The sequence below is a fragment of the Drosophila melanogaster genome, chromosome X, assembly GCF_000001215.4.
Source record: "Drosophila melanogaster chromosome X".
In the NCBI taxonomy this organism is placed as follows: domain Eukaryota; kingdom Metazoa; phylum Arthropoda; class Insecta; order Diptera; family Drosophilidae; genus Drosophila; species Drosophila melanogaster.
The window spans coordinates 14472022-14487884 of NC_004354.4; the positions used below are offsets into that span (position 1 = coordinate 14472022).

General features: G+C 45.3%; 1 protein-coding gene across 1 annotated transcript; it reads right to left on the reverse strand.

The window, feature by feature from the left end:
- Nucleotides 1-386: 386 nt before the first annotated feature.
- Nucleotides 387-8065, reverse strand: CG9411 (uncharacterized protein). Its single transcript, NM_132734.3, has 3 exons — nt 7752-8065; nt 2638-3831; nt 387-2562 (listed from the first exon to the last, which is right to left on the reverse strand). Exons 1-3 carry the CDS (start codon nt 7752-7754, stop codon nt 778-780), a joined length of 2982 nt encoding a protein of 993 aa, NP_572962.1. The 5' UTR covers nt 7755-8065; the 3' UTR covers nt 387-777.
- Nucleotides 8066-15863: the final 7798 nt, after the last annotated feature.

Consider the following 15863-nt stretch of genomic DNA (forward strand, 5'->3'; position numbering starts at 1 on the left):
ATTATTGTGTTTGGTAAATAAGCTAACATTTATTGGCTTGAGAATGGAATGCTTTAATAAATTAGATAGACACGAAACCATTTTGGTTAATATGCAATATTTAGTAGAAGCAAATGAGCTGCAAACTATAATAATTTCCAAATCACTGCGACTTAATTATTTTGGTAACACTTGTACTTGTACTTGTAAGTGTTTGTTTTGCTTAGCTCTTTGTCGGCTTTTCGAAGACAGCCACACCCCCTTATCCGGCCACCCAGTTCATTTGCCTTGGGTCGTCATGCAGTTTTTCGCCTTTTTGCATGCCATTGACTGACGCTTCAACTTTTGGATTTTGGATGACTTGCAGTCGCCGGCGGCTTTTCTCTGCGAGTAGCACAGCGCTTTTTCTTTGTAATACATACATATTTATTTATTGTTTAAAGCATAAAATACAATACAATGCTATAATAAATTAATTATTTATTTTAAATAACTTTTATACACGAGCTGCGAGCATGAAAAGGCACTTTTCACGCGGCGGGGCATACCCTCGTCGATCCGCATGTTAGCTTCTTGGTTCTCTTTGTGTGTGTGCGTTTGTTGTCTTTTTTTTTATTTTGTTTTCTTTCTTTGTTTGTTTTAATGGATGCCCCCCTGTCCCCTGGACTTTCACTTTATGGCAACTGGGGGACAGATGGAGCTCTAAGCTCTCAGCTCTTAGCTCTTAGTTGATGATGATGAGGCAGCAATAAATAGGTTCAAGCGGCGCTGATGAGTTCGATGCTAACTAGTGACTGACTAATGCTTGGCCTCCTCCTCGTTGACCACGATCGGTTCGATCTCCTTGACTTCGGCGGGGGTCTCCTCCTCGTCCGGCAGGACGCGCACCTCCACGCGATTCGAGGAGCTGATCGACTGCTCCTGCTCCTCGTCCTTTTCCTCGCCGTTGGCCTGCTCCTGGTCCAGATCGTGTTCGTGATCATTGTGCTCATCGGAGCGGCTTTGGGCCTTGTGGTTCTGGGGAAGGTTCTGCTGCTGCTGCTGCTGGTTGGGCTGCTCGATGGCCGTGAGGATGGACTGCAGCAAACCCTGCGACAGGATCTCCTCGTGATTGGCATCGCCGTGGGCGACACCAGGAGCATTGTTCAGGGAACCGCCGAACTGCACTTGGAAGTTCTGCGTCGGCTGTTGTCCATTCAGCTGGATGCTCTGCGACTTCTGGGCGGACAGAACATCGAGTCCATCCAAACCGGGCAGCTGGTGGGGATCGGTGCCATCGGGCAGTGCTGCCACGGAGTTCTTTTGCGATGCATATCCGGTGTGATCGTAGTCCAGGTCATTTCCAGATGGCGGTGGACCATAGCTGTCCGCCGGCCCGGTGACCAATTGCTGGGTGTGCTGTTCCGCCACTGGGATGCTCTGCGAGATGGCATTGTAGGCACCGGCGGATGCGGCGGAAACGCTGCCAAAGTGCTGCTGCACAAACTGCTGTTGCTGCTGCAGTTGCTGTTGCTGCTGCACCTGGTAGCCATTGCTGCTCACCAGATTCGGACCGTGACCGCAATCGTGCACGATGATAGGCTGCTGCTGCTGCTGCACCTGCTGCAAATTGAAGCGGGGAGCCTGTTGCGGCAATGGAAGTCCTTGGGAGTGGAACTGTGAGGCGCTGTAGCTGTTCTCCGAGTGGTGGTGATGCTGCTGCTGCTGCTGTTGCTGTTGGTAGAAGAGTGGTCCGGATGGAGCGGCGGGCAAGTACTGTTGAGTTGGTGGTGGTGGTGGTCCCAGGGGACGCACATTGGCCAGTGGTGGTGGTGGTGGCAGATACTGGGGCTCCGGTGGTGGTGGTGGTCCCGGTGGTCCGAACTGCTTCTGGTGGACAAAGGCGGGACCAGGCTGTGGGGCAGGCAGCTGCTGCTGCAGGCTCAATTGGGGCGCAGATGGTGGTGGTGGTGGTGGCTGGTACAGGGCCTGTGGAGAAGGCAGTGGCTGTGTCGCTGATCCGGAAACGGGAATCTCATTGGCCGCTGGGGGAATATAGGTCTGCGGTTGCTGCTGTGGCTTTACACCGAACTGATCCAGATGCTGGACGGTGGCTCCAATGGACTCCAGGAGACCGGCGGGCACGGGTGGACGATAGGCCACCGGCTTGTTGGGTTGACCGGCGCCGTGCTGCGGGAAGGGCTGGGGATTGCCAGATGGTGCTCCATACTGGATGTTCACATTGGATTGCGATTGCGAGTGCGCATGGCTGCTGCTGCTGGTGAGGGCTGCAAACTGGGGTGGTGGAGGTCCGTAATTACCACTTGGTGGTGGTGGCGGTCCATAGTTGCCACTGGGTGGTGGTGGAGGTCCGTAGTTTCCACTAGGTGGTGGTGGAGGTCCGTAGTTTCCACTGGGTGGTGGTGGAGGAGGTCCATAGTTACCACTGGGTGGTGGTGGTGGAGGTCCATAGTTACCACTTGGTGGTGGTGGTGGAGGTCCAGAGTGTCCGATAGTCTGGTACTTCTGGGCGTGCACAGATCCGGGAGCGAAGGAATCCGAAGGAGGCTTGGAATACGAATCATCCAGGGAACCAATGGCGGCCTGTGAGTAAAGTGGTGTTAAAATGAGATAAGGTAGAGTTAAAGGGCCAGCCCAGCCAGTTGGGCTCAAACTCACCTGCAAGGCTTCCGCTTCAATGGAGTTGCCTCCTGGTCCGGTGATCACATTGGCTCCATCGCCGCCACCCTGAAGGGCCACCGCCACGAGCTGTTCGTCAGTGAGTCCGTCGATGATGCTGCCACCACTGCCGCTACCAGTGGTACCACCGCCCAAGCTGTATTGCGTTCCAAAGGAGGATCCGCCATGTCCTTGGGCCACCTGGCTATAGCCACCCTGCGTTTCGATGTGGTTCTGCTCCACGTAGGCTCCCACTGGCGCCGGGATCGGTTTCCAGCCATCGCAGGCCGTGTGGAATGGAGCCTGTGAACCGCTAACACTGTGTGTGTGTCCCGAGGAGTCGATCTGGATCTGCACCTGCTTCACTGGTCCGGGACCACTGGGTCCACTTGGCCTGGAGTGTCCGCCCGTCAGGATAATCGTTGCGGCTGGTCCGTTTCCGTTGCCGGGCAGGGACACAGGCAGTGGTGGTGGTCCGTAGTTCGGTGGCGGGGCATCGAAGATCTGCTTGGGCGGCAGATTCAGCGGTCCGGAGGCAGGTGGTCCGTACGAGGTGGCTGGCTGGTGGGCGGGCTTGAAGAGTGGTGCGGCATGTGGCGAGGGCAACAGCTGCGGTGGTGGTGGTGGACCGTACTGAAGCTTCGGTGGTCCGTATTGTGGAGCCGGGCGGTGCTGGATCTTCAATGGCGGCGGTGGACCGTACTGTGTTGGTGGTGGACCATACTGAGGCGCCGGCTTCGGTGGTGGTGGACCATACTGTGGGGCAGGCTGCGGGGGTGGACCGTATTGTGGTGCAGGCTTCGGTGGTGGTGGACCGTACTGCTGTGCCGGCTTGTGCTGGATGTGCGGGGGTCCATAGAAGGGCTTGGGCACTCCGAAGTGGGTCTTGATCTGCTCGTGCAGCGAGCTACCGCCACCACCGCCTCCTCCGCCGCCTCCCAGGAAGTTCAGCTTGGGTGGGCCGTATTTGATGGACGGCGGACCGTACTCCCTGAAGGGAATCTGCTGCGGCACGCCGTATTCCCGGTGGGGCACGTGCTGCTGCTGTGGCGGTGGGCCGTACTGGGGGGCTGGGCGTGGCGGCGGACCGTATGTGTCGAATCCTGCCTCGCGGCGCTTCACATCCTTGCCGTGCAACACCGCCTGGGCGGCGCAGAGGCAGCAGGCGGTCAGCAAAGTCAGGCGGAGCAGCATCTGCGGGCGAAAGTAGCGGTAAATGTGGGTCAGTCATTTGTCAAGATAGCATCTGGCGGGAAAATAGCTAGCCCCGAGCGATTGGACCGGAAGTTAATCTCCTCGAGGGAGCCAAGCCATAAAAAACTTAACTCAGAAAATCAAGTTTACAAAACTCGCAAAAAAAAGATGGTCCATCGTAAGCGTACAAATTGCAATTGAATGTGATTCTGAATAAAGTCTCTATCTAGTCTTAAAAGTATCTTATAACTGCAAGGGTATCTAAACTTCAGCTTGTTGAAGTTACTTTATGTCCAGCCAATTTTTTTTCATAAATGTAACAAATGATTGCAACAGAAAGAGTTGTAATATGACGGGTTAGTCATCGTAGTATTCATTGAGTGACATCCGCACAAAGTGTCTCCAGTTGCCATCCATCTCGGCCATCTCAACCATCTCAGCCATCATCCGGCCTCAACCCCTTTTAACCACTACCCATTTGTTAGCTGTCTCAGTGACCTTTTTGGCCGCCGGCAACTTGTCAAGGCTTGTCAGAGGTCATGGGTCACAGGCCGCGGCTCACAGGTCCCCTCAATTCGCTCGCCATTTCAGCCAGGTGTCGTTTTCCGTTAGCTGGTGACAGTGTGTGTGTCTCTGTGTGTGTGTGTGTGGGTCACCCTAATGCCAACCCCATGCCCAAGTATGTAACCATTATATGCGCTAATTTGCAAACCTACGACCCGCCTCGATTTACTTGACTCTCGGAAAACACTGTGCAGCAAGGTTGGGTTGTATAATAACATTTAAAGTAGTAATATAACATTTACATTTGAATTTAATAGTTGAACTTTGACAATCGCTTAACAATTTTATTGCCAAATTTGACATGACACATAGAAATGCTATAGAGTGTCATATAATTAATATTATTATTGCACACAACTTTATAATAATTATCCCAACGAAACTTCAAATACATTGCTAAATACTCGAGAGCCGTAAAACATTTCTCATGAATTATTTTTTGGCCAACGTCGGAGGCGCTAATTAATCCATTAAGGCCAAGTTTGTTGCGTGGTGTAATTGGCATTGCGGTTGCGCAGAAAACGTTGGCGTATTACGCTCTAATTAAAACATAACCCGGCCAGACTTGCCACCATCGTCATTATGATCATCATCATCATCATTACTTTCCTTATGGATGTCGCCGCTCAACGTGATCATCAATAATTCAGCAGGCGAGTGGCGACTTTGTGTCAGTTAAATATGTAACAAAATAACAAACAACTGAAAAGCCAAAACAGAATCAACGAAATAACCGAAAATAACCATTGGCCAAGTCGGAATGGAAAGGGGTATTTAATTGGTTTTATGTTTAACAACAATAGCAAATAAGCCAATCAAAACGGGCCAAAGAAAAACGATATCAAAACGGCGCTTCTTTCAAAATTCCACGCACAACACGCGATTTAGCCGCTTGTAATGCCAATAAATGTAGCAAAAGGCACGCGGATCGACCGCAAAAAGGTGACGAAGCTGGAATGCCCTTATATAAGAAAGTGATGGTTTCGTTACGTAAGAGGTGAAGGTATCATGAAGATGAGTGAATGAATCATGCATTTTGTAAATACGACTTTTTTATTAACGATTTAGTTAGATAAGTTTGTGTTTGTGTTAAAGATTTCTGGGATTTATATAACTATCTTTTTGTTTAATAACATTATTTGTTTCGCTAATATCTTAAATGTATCTATTTAATTTTTGCAACCTAAGTGTCGAAGTTTTTAAATTCTATTACATGTGCTATTCATTTAAGTTCGATAATTCCACTTGACCTCACATATATACGAAATTCTCTTATGCAAATACCGTGCTCAACTGCTTAAGATGAAAAAAACCGACTTCAAAAGAACCAAACCAGCGTCATCCAACCACTAGCCAAGTGTAATAGCCAAGTTATTATGCCATTTGCCATGATCGCATCGTCTCTTTCTGGATTGCATAATGCGGGCAATCAGCAATCTTTGGAAATGGAAAAGTGCACCTCAATGGTCAGCGATGCGCATTGAATACGAGTACCACAATGAGCCACAAAATGTGTTGTTACTTCTTTTCGCTTTTTGGGTTTTTTTATTTTATTTTTTTTTTTTTTTACTTTTTGGCCAGCGGCGGCGTTAAAATGTCATAAGCGGTCGAAACGGAGAAGAAGATACAAAAAAAAAAAAATACAAATAAAAAAGAGCCGCGCCGAAAAGGTAACTTTCACTTGGCTCCGGGTGTATCTCTATTTTTTCCATGTATCTGCGTATCTGTGAGGTTCGCTTCGTGGGGATGAGTAGGTGTCACAAATGTTGGCAGTGAAATTATGCGCCGCATAATGAAAATACATTATAAAAGAAATGGCAAACAATTAAAGGGGGTGCTGGTAATGGTGTGCTGGGCATGGGCGTCTGTTTGCCGAAGGTGTTGAGGGAGAGACGGGGGAGTTGCCCCGTTGCCCATTGTCTGTGAACCGTGTGAAGTGACCCGCATGTGGCCACCACTTGCAACTCAATTCCATTGTGGATCGCTTTTCATCAGTCCCGTATTCGAGTCACTAAGCCACTTGGTCGCATATGTACAGTTGGGCTTAGAAATGCAGTTCGAATGTAAAGTATTGGATTCATTTAGCAAAAAATTGAAAAATTATCCATTTTGACAAATGGGTATTAAGCGATTTAAGTATGGCTTAATTCGGCATTTAAACTATTTCACAATCATATTAAATGCAATGCGAGTAAATGTTTTAAAAAATTTTAAAGCCTAGAAGGCTATTTTTTTTCCATCTCATCACCATATGTATATGTGACCCACAATCGACCACCTGTCACTGGTCACCGTTTTTGCGAGCGGTCACTTCTTCAGTCACCGCTTTCTTTGGCCGGCGTGTTCGATTTCTGTTCATTAGCATAGCCCACAAATATTTGTTATTGATGCTAAACAATTGACAACAACGGCAGACGGCAAACAAATAAAACCCCGGCTATAGCAACAGCAACAGCAACAAAAAAAAAAAAACAACATATAAACAAACAGACGGGCCGGCAAAACTTTCACTCTCGCTGAGAAGACGTAAATTTAGTTCGAAGATGAAGGGGCCAGAAAACGAGGCAAAAGTTCAGCCGGGAAGCGATTCCGGAATGCCAAAAGGGTTGCCGGGTGGGAGGACGGGGACCTAAGTTTTTGGCCACAGCTGCCTGTTCTGTTCCCAAAAGTCGAGAATCGTAATCTCCGTTAATTAAATTTCCCCCACCACAGCGCCCCACAACAGCGGGCAAATGTGAATGCGAAATTATTTATGAATCAATTTCGATAATGAATAAATTATGTCCGGAGACAGGAGGGCCAGCTTCCGACCGTCTTCTGCCAGCAAATGAATAATCTGGGCCAGGATTTGCCAGGCAATCCGTGTCCTGCATCAATTTTCGTTTGGACCAACCCGGGGTAACCCTCATCAATTAGCAGAGGTCGTGTCACAAGGTCAAAGGGCCAAGGCGCAGGCGTGCCCAACGAAAAAAAAAAAAAAACAAAGGTCTATTTGCACCGAAGCTATAGGATTTCGATTTTACCGGCTTATCTAATTTTCGAACAATACTTAAATCTATTTACATGCACCATTTACTATTATTCTTCATTATTCTTTTAATGTGAGAGTTACAATTTCCTTTGGCAAAGTTTGTATCACAATAATCTGCCCATTTAAATATCCTAAATTGTTTTCCGTGCACTTGGATTTTTTCCAAAGTTTTGGGAAATCTATTTGGCACCCAAGGGGTCGGATAACTTTTACTTTCGCTGGCATTTCCCTCAAGTCCCATAGTCTCTACTCCTAATTGGGCTTGTGTTTGAGTTTCTTCCGTAATCCTTTGCACTCGAGTCCAATTAGAAAAGCGATTCTTTACCATGCCAGCTGCTTATCCTCGTGGGTTATTCTCGGCACAAAAGCACTCGAACAAAAAATGTTGTTGTTTCAATTCGATTGTTGAAGGCACTGCACACAAAAAGGATCCGTAGCTCGTAAAAAAAAAAAATTGGAAAAAAAATGCAAATAAATCGCGGCACTCACGAAACGGATCACGGGATCGGTTCGGAACGGTTCGAATCGGTACGGATCGCTTGGGGATCTCCTTTAAACTCAGATCTCGGATCTGATCTCTCGACAACGGATCGGCGACGGCGACCGCTGCTTGTCAGTCGCGAGTTGAAAATGCTGCCGCTCAGATGATAACGCCAGCTCATATAGGTAATAGCCCGGCCAAACGTCGACGTCGCTGCCGCCGCGCAGCCGCTGTAGAAACCGAAACCGAAACCGAAACCGATTCCCATTCCGAGTCCGAATCCAAATCCGAATCGGAATCGGAATATCCGAGTCCCCCAGTTCGAATCGAAACCGAAAGTGAAGAAATTTCATAAACCCAGAGCAAGGTGCCGAGTCTTAAGGGACAGAAGAAGCTGGAACTGAAGCTGAGAGCTTTTTCCCTCTCTCGCGACCAGTTTTGCAACATTTTCACATCGATACCTTGGCATCGAAGCGCTGGGAGCAACCTTGCTACATGGGGCAAGACCGCCGCCCCATCATCACCATCATCATCGAAATCGTCGTCATCGCAGTGCCGCGATGCCAAGTGTCATTTTTTGCAAGTCGAAGTTGAGGATCCTTGTCAAAGTTCAGAGCCTTGCCTTGAACACCGACTTGAGTGGTGATTTTCGAGTGGCTCAGTCTGGGGCTCTTGACCAATGTAAACATGACTAAGTTAATGGGTTTCCCAAACGAACGCTTCCTCATGATCGCCAAGTGTTAGTCAGGAAAACAAGGGAGTTTCATCATGAGTTGCAAATGGGTTGGACCAATACTTGTATTTATTTGCTTTTCAATTGGTTTTTGTTTGGAAAAATGTTGCATTTTCCTATACATTTTTCTTTACACTTTAATGTTTTTTAAATCAACTCTCTATGATGAAGTCTACCTAACAAAATAAATGTAGATGTTTCCAAGACACACTGCATTTATAATATATTTATAAGATTTTTAACTTCGTTTACAACTGCGGCTTGTGTTTTCTATCCAATTCAAAATTGGATGTGAAATTCATACGATTCCATTTCTATTTCGATTAATATGTATGGTATGGTATTTACATAATTTCCATTTCATATTACTTAATAGTCGCGTCGTCTGCGAAAGTCATGCCAGATTCTCTGGGTTGCAAAATCAAGAGCTCTGCGGTATTCATGAGTCGCTTTAATGGGCCAACCGGCAGTAGAACAATGTCAACACACTTGCCACAATGTCCGATAGTGGAACTGATTTTTTTTTTTTTTTTTTGGTTTTTTATTAGGTTTTGCCCCCTTTGCTTTCCACAAAGTTGAGTCATAAAAGTGCTACGGCTCTCAACTTGTTGAAGAAGTTGCAGCCGCCAGAGAGATCAAGTTTTCATCTTGGCGAACAAAGGGGTATTTCAGCGTCTTCTGGGGGAACTGGAGATGGAGCTGGAGATGTGCGGCCTTCGCGTGACTCGATTTCGCTTTCATTTGCATTTCTTGGGCCACTCTTTTCTCTGACTTTGTATTTCGCCCCAGCGGCAGACACACCATCGTCAGCATCTCCATCTTCATCATCATCAGCATCGTCGTCATCCCCATCCTCATCGGCATCTGCATCCCAGCAGCATCATCAACATCATCGCCATGATCGTCATGGCTATCTCAAGACTCTCCAGCCAAAACAAAAACCCAGAAAACGGGAAAGAAACGCGCTGGCTTTCTCGAATTGGGGAATGAAAATGGGAATCCACTCTTTCTCCCTTATTGACGGACTGCAGTTGAAAACCAGAAAGGAGCTCTAAACTGAAGACTTCAAACTTTAAAATACCCTGCCACAAAAGCTGAAAATGTATTATCTCTTGCAGATTCCGGACTTTCAGTTCTTCCGCTTAGAAGAACGCCCTAAAAATCCCAAGGTGGCAAGTTATATTGACGCTGCAATAGCAAGGCTGTCTTCAGTTGAATATACCCCCTGTAAGTGTATGCATGAAATCCGAATATTCGCACAACCCAGTCGCAAGTCGCCAGACGCCATCCATTTGGCGACTGGTGACCCTCTTCCCTCCTAGCCAGGTTACTTCACAGTTGCTGCCGCTGCCAAGTTTGGACTTCCTGCTGTTGCATCTTGCGGGTGCCGCATGGCCAGCATGTGACCAGTTGCAGCAGCAACAACAGCAACAGCAGCAAACAGCAGCAACATGCAGCAACAACAACTGCAACCAGCAACATTCAACTAAGTGGCAATATTTTTCGGCCGCATCTGTTGCCCGCTGTTGCTTTTGTCATTACACATTTAAAATATCCCCTTACGTATATACTCGAAAATATAAATATATATGTACATATCTATTGGTGCCCGCAAGATTGTGTGGGTATATAAATATATATATGAATGTACATAGGTATAGTTTTTGTTTTTTGGTCGGTCGCAATTATTTGCGCTTTTACTTCCTCGAGTCTTGCGTTGATGGCTACTTTCGTTTCGGGCTCTAAATGGGTTCATTGGAAAGAGCCCTCCAGCTCGATGGTGATAAGGGTCCAAAAAAGCGAAGACAAACTGCTATTGCCACAGGAGCCTCCTAAGCCGAAGTGCCAATTCTCTATGAAATAGTTGGATATTTAAATTTTAATAAAATATATACTTATACATATCTATTTGAGTGCTTACCAATTAAAAATTAGGAAAGGAAATATAACTTTCTATTGACATTTTTTTTTTTACTAAGTGGCCTAAATTACTTTCTTTATTAAGTGTCTTGCACCAACGTAGGTGCATCTTTCGGTTACCAAATTTAGTCAACTTACATGGTACTTCATTTCCATATCAAACTGTTGAATCAATCTTACGAAGAGATTCAAATTTCTTGCATTTCTTTTGAAACTAATAAATATACCCTTTGCAATAAATCGTGTTCATCGCAATTTGCCATAAACCATGGTAAAACTATTTTATAGTAAACGGTCATTCCAGTTGATTGCATTGTAAAAACGAGCTGTCAAGTTTGGCATTAACCAAACTTATCGACCGTCAATAATTTGCTTGACAATTTAATCATTTTAAATAATGGATGCAAAATTGAAACTGTATCGTTTTTACAACATTAATTACGTTTGCTCAAACACAAAGCCCATTCTTTTCCCGGATTAAATGGTGAAGAATAGTGTGTTTATAATTTAATTGAAATCATTAACCAACGCACCTCCCACTGCACTAGTAACTGTATTTGTATCTGTATCTGTACCTGTACCTGAACCTGCATCCGAACCCCAACCTGATCCCTCCGAACCATATCCAATCCAAGCCGAAGACTCGGATCCGAGACGCGGATCCACAGGCACGCACTGAAACAATTGGTAAAATATTTAAAGAAGTGAAATTGCATTCCAACGGCATGAGGTGTATTCGTCGCTGCTGATGCTGTTGTTGATTTTATGTTGTTTTTTTTTTTTATATTTATTTTTTGGAGCTGCTGCGCCTAGGCCTCGCCCACATTTTCGGTTTCGTTTTCAGTTTCTCAGACAGTCTCAAAACAAGAGAGATAGAGAGATAGAGAGAGAGAGAGAGAGAGAGAGAGATAGCCCTTAACTTGGCTTCAAGTGTAACCGCACAATTATGCGGGTCCAGTCCCAGTCTTCCCGCTGCCTCATTCTTCCCCCTCGCCGCCCGTTTCGGCCACCCATTTCCCTTTCTCCGCATCTCATTCATCGCTGGGGCCACCGGCTTTATGTCATGACGCAGGTATTACGCAATCCGCTTTCTTCTCGCTGTCTTTCATTCTCCCACAGACGCACAGTGGTACGAAATCGATGGGAAAGCGAGGTTCGAACGATCTAGCAGGTGCCTGCCAAAATATCATTGAAATATAATAAGATACTATATCACAGTTCATACAAAGAAATATCTTTATGTATAACAGATATGAAAGTTAGTTTATTATCATCATTATCATATGCAAAAAAAAAAAACTTTCGGTATTTTTGTAATTTTGTAATACAAAATCTACAGTCTTTTTTAATTTAAATGTTTCGTTTAATATGGAAGATTGGCTTTGACATTACCACACAGTTTCAACCACTCTAGACCCACTGTGCCCTGTTGCTATGACACTTGACGTTACCGTGTATCGACGACTTGAGCTCCGGCTTCCCAGTGTCCCAGCATCTCGGCTACGCGGCATCCGCTTGCTTCTCGAGGGCGACACCCAGTGGGATGGAGATTGGAGACGGACATGGCGATGGAGACAGATGGAGGCCAAGCTAAAGCGATTCGCAATTTGTCATGCCGCGTGCCGTGCTCCAAAAACCATTGATTGCCAAGTACAATTGCCATTTCCATTTCCATTGGCTCACTTTCACAACTCTCTGATGCTTCCTCCTCTACAAAGCCCCGCGGCTTTTGGGCCCTATTTATTCCAGTTTATTTCTGTTTATTTCTCTAGCTGCTGTTAGTTAGTTTTGTGCCCCAGCCAGAGTCTCGCAATTCGCTTTAATTAATGCTAATTAAATGCGCTTATCGCCGCGCCTCGGCTTATCAGCCTGTGCCCAGCACTACGACAACGACTCCAACTCCAATTTGAATCCGGATCCTCACCCCCAATTCCGGAACTTACATTTCCACTCAACCCAACTCCCCACATTCCGGATTCCGAAACCCCATTTGCCGCATGCCTTTCGAACGCTTAATTTTATGTTAATCAGCCCCAGCCCCATCCATTCTGCAGCCTCCATCTTTGTTCCCAGTGCCAATGCAAATGAGACTCGTCTTCGGGGATTCCATAGCCCTTCTCCTCTGCAGGATTCCCATTCATATTCGTACTTATGACAATCAAAAAACGCAATGCAGAACAGAAAATTCATAAATATGTTTATGCCGGGCCCAGCAGTTGGCACTTTTTTGGCAAAGAAATCGCACGAGGTGGGCTTGAAAAGTATTGTACATACGCAGTGTGTTTGGAAGGAATTTACTAGAATTTTATTTTAACTTTCTAATTACTTCGTAGTTAGCTCTAAAGCACTTTTTGAATATTTTAAGATATATATTTGGTTAGGAAATAGTCTAAATATTATATTATATCTGACAATCTTCAGAATTTAGCTTTGCCCTATATTGATTATTTATTTTTTCTCCATCTTTGTTCGCTTAAAACACATAACCGAAAGCCAAGTGGCAAACTTATTGATCAGCCCCATAATTGAGATGGCCCCGCATGTAAGCCGTAAGCTAGTGACTAACTGACTTGACTCCTGCAGCCTATTGATCCAACCTGGCGTGTAGTCGAGTATTCATGGATGGTGATTCCTTGGCATTCGCATAGTTAACGCATCCTCGCCAAACATTTCCTACATAAATATCTCGTTGATTAACTTTGAATTTTCGGGCGCTGTGTTGGCGCTGTCAACATTTGCCATTTCAATTTGGGCGCACGCATCTCATTTGCATTCGCAATAAAGCTTTTCCAGGCCGGAAAAAGTGGGCGGAGTGGGCGGACTGCGTGGATTCCTCATTATGACACTTGAGTACGCCTTTTAGAACGATTGGGTAAGTCGAAGTGGTTGTGGGAGTGGGCGTGGATTTCGATGTGGAAATGGTAGTAGAAACCACTCCCAATTCCGTGCTCATGTGGCGTAAGCACATTTCCCAGCCAAAATTCGAGGTGGCTGCAGATTTATGTTGCGTTGCCGCGACGGCCATAAATTACCATATTAATCGCCGAGAGGTGTTAAAGCTATAGTCGGAAGCGGACGGCACCAGCCCCCAAGAAAATCCCATCTCAGCCCCAAAAGTCGAAGATATGAACACCGCATTATGCAGCTGGCCATGTCCGAAAATCCAAAGCGTACGGCTTTTGACTGACTTCGAAATGGCCAAAAGAAACGCACATCTGCCGTACAGCAAGTGTCTTGGCCCTCTTCGACTTTCACCCATTGCGCAAAATGTGCCCAACCATTGAGATCTTCAGATGGAGGAGTGCCAACCGATCGATCGCCAAAGTGTTCAGAGAAAGCATTTAGGATTTATTAAGATGCAAATTATTTAATTAAAATAATATTCCAAATTATGTAAACATAATTTGCTCAAGTATTTGAAAATAGCAGCACGGTAAGCCCATTAAGTCATATTAAGCCATTAACTATTGGCTTAAAAGTGAACCATCACATTTCTTAATTCAATTCACAAATAAACTTTATTATCAAGTCTATAAGTTCAAAAAAATATATTTTATTACATTGAGCACTTAATTAAATTGTTATCATTGCACACTATTTAAAGTTGCTTCTTTTTTCCTACACAAGATTTTTTGACACAGATGTACCTTACAATTTAGGGGCATTTAAAAATTGCGCAATGGCCAAAACTTAATTCCCCGAAACTGTGTAACTACCTGTGAGCACACTTATGTTTTAACAGTGCTTAGCTGATTTTTAAATTATGGTGTTTACCTGCGATAGTAGCAGTGATTTTTGTTTACCACTTTTTCGGATATTTTCAACCATTATTTACCTTGCACTGTAGGTCGGCACTAGACAGGTAACAATTTAATTGAAATTCATATAATAAAGGTATAATAATGTATGCCAAAATCATCAGTCATGCAGTTACAAATTGATTTCTTAATTAATATTCAAAAGTATTTAAACTAGGACTAGGACCACTGTTCACCATCAACGCAAAACAAATAAAGGCTTGTTGAATGCAAAAAGGGTCCCAAAACAAAAAAAAAAAGTGTCGCCACTTCAGTGATGGCTAAGATGTATGTATATAATACATTTTCCGGGTTCGCAATTCGTGGAAGTCGCGCACTTGTCCCGCTTATGTCATCCGGCGATTTTCCCTACGGCGGAGTCTGTCACCTGCCATCGTTGATCACTCAAGTGCTTTGCCTTCAACTTCAATTTCGATTTCGATTTCAACGTGAAATCCAACGGTAGCCAGTTGTTTTGGCCGTGTTTTTCATTTCATTTCGGCCGTGTGTTCAATTAACTTTCACTGTTAGCTGGCCAACGCCTCGAGGCGCCCTTTTCAGCTTCTCAAATGGCTCAAATGGGTTTCATTGCACGCATTGCTTTCGATTAGCGGCTATCCAAAATCAACAGCATGGGCGGAGTCGTTAGGGCATCGAGGGGATACTTTTGGGGGTCAACACCTCCGATAGTGTCCGCATTCGTTGGGTCGTTGGTTATTATCTAATCAGGTAGACAGGTAGTTGTCTGGCCACATTGATGGACACTCGGCAGTTCAAGAGGCAATCAAGCCGTCAATGCGAGATGATCCCCCGGGGCGAGCTGCTGAACAGGGGCGTGGCTGAGTTCGGTATCCCATGGAGGGGTCAGCGGGGATAATACAATGCCGGCGAGGATCGAAAGTTTTAAATAATTATTGCCAATTATGTACTCATTATCGGAAGGGTTTCCCATATTGTTCACATCATTACGTCGCTTGATTGGACTGTTAAAAATCTATTTAATTGGCCAAAAGATAAGTTAAACATTTACAATAATACATTTAATGACTTTCTAATAATTTAATCTATTTACTGTACGAAAACAACAAATATTTATAATTAAGTTTAATCAAAGAAATCATTGATATTCGGTTAACGTTTCTCTTGAAAGGCTAATCCCTTCTTCATTGCTTACTACCAATGCTGTAAATTAATTGAACATTTTCCAAGGCAACACAACATTTGGCCTACATATTGGCATAATCGGATTGCCTTTGGCTGCGACGTCTGGTTAATTAGCCACGCATTTTCCCGCTCCGCCGTGAACTTTGCAGAAATTCGAAAACAAATGCATCACACAAATAGCCCCAAACAAGGACTTCCTTTCGCTGGCGGTGGTGGGGGTGTTGCAGTTGCAGTTGCCACACACCGGACGTGCGGCATTCTGTTTGCTCCCAGCACCACCATCCATTCTTATCCACGAAACAGCCAGCCTCGGCACACTGGAATGTGAGGTCGAAGGTGTAT

What these genes read in the sequence shown, in the direction of transcription:
- CG9411 (NM_132734.3), bottom strand. An exon ending in TTGAAGCGGAAGCCTTGCAG is followed by an intron (nt 2,563 to 2,637) that starts GTGAGTTTGAGC and finishes CTTTACTCACAG; the next exon opens with GCCGCCATTGGTTCCCTGGA.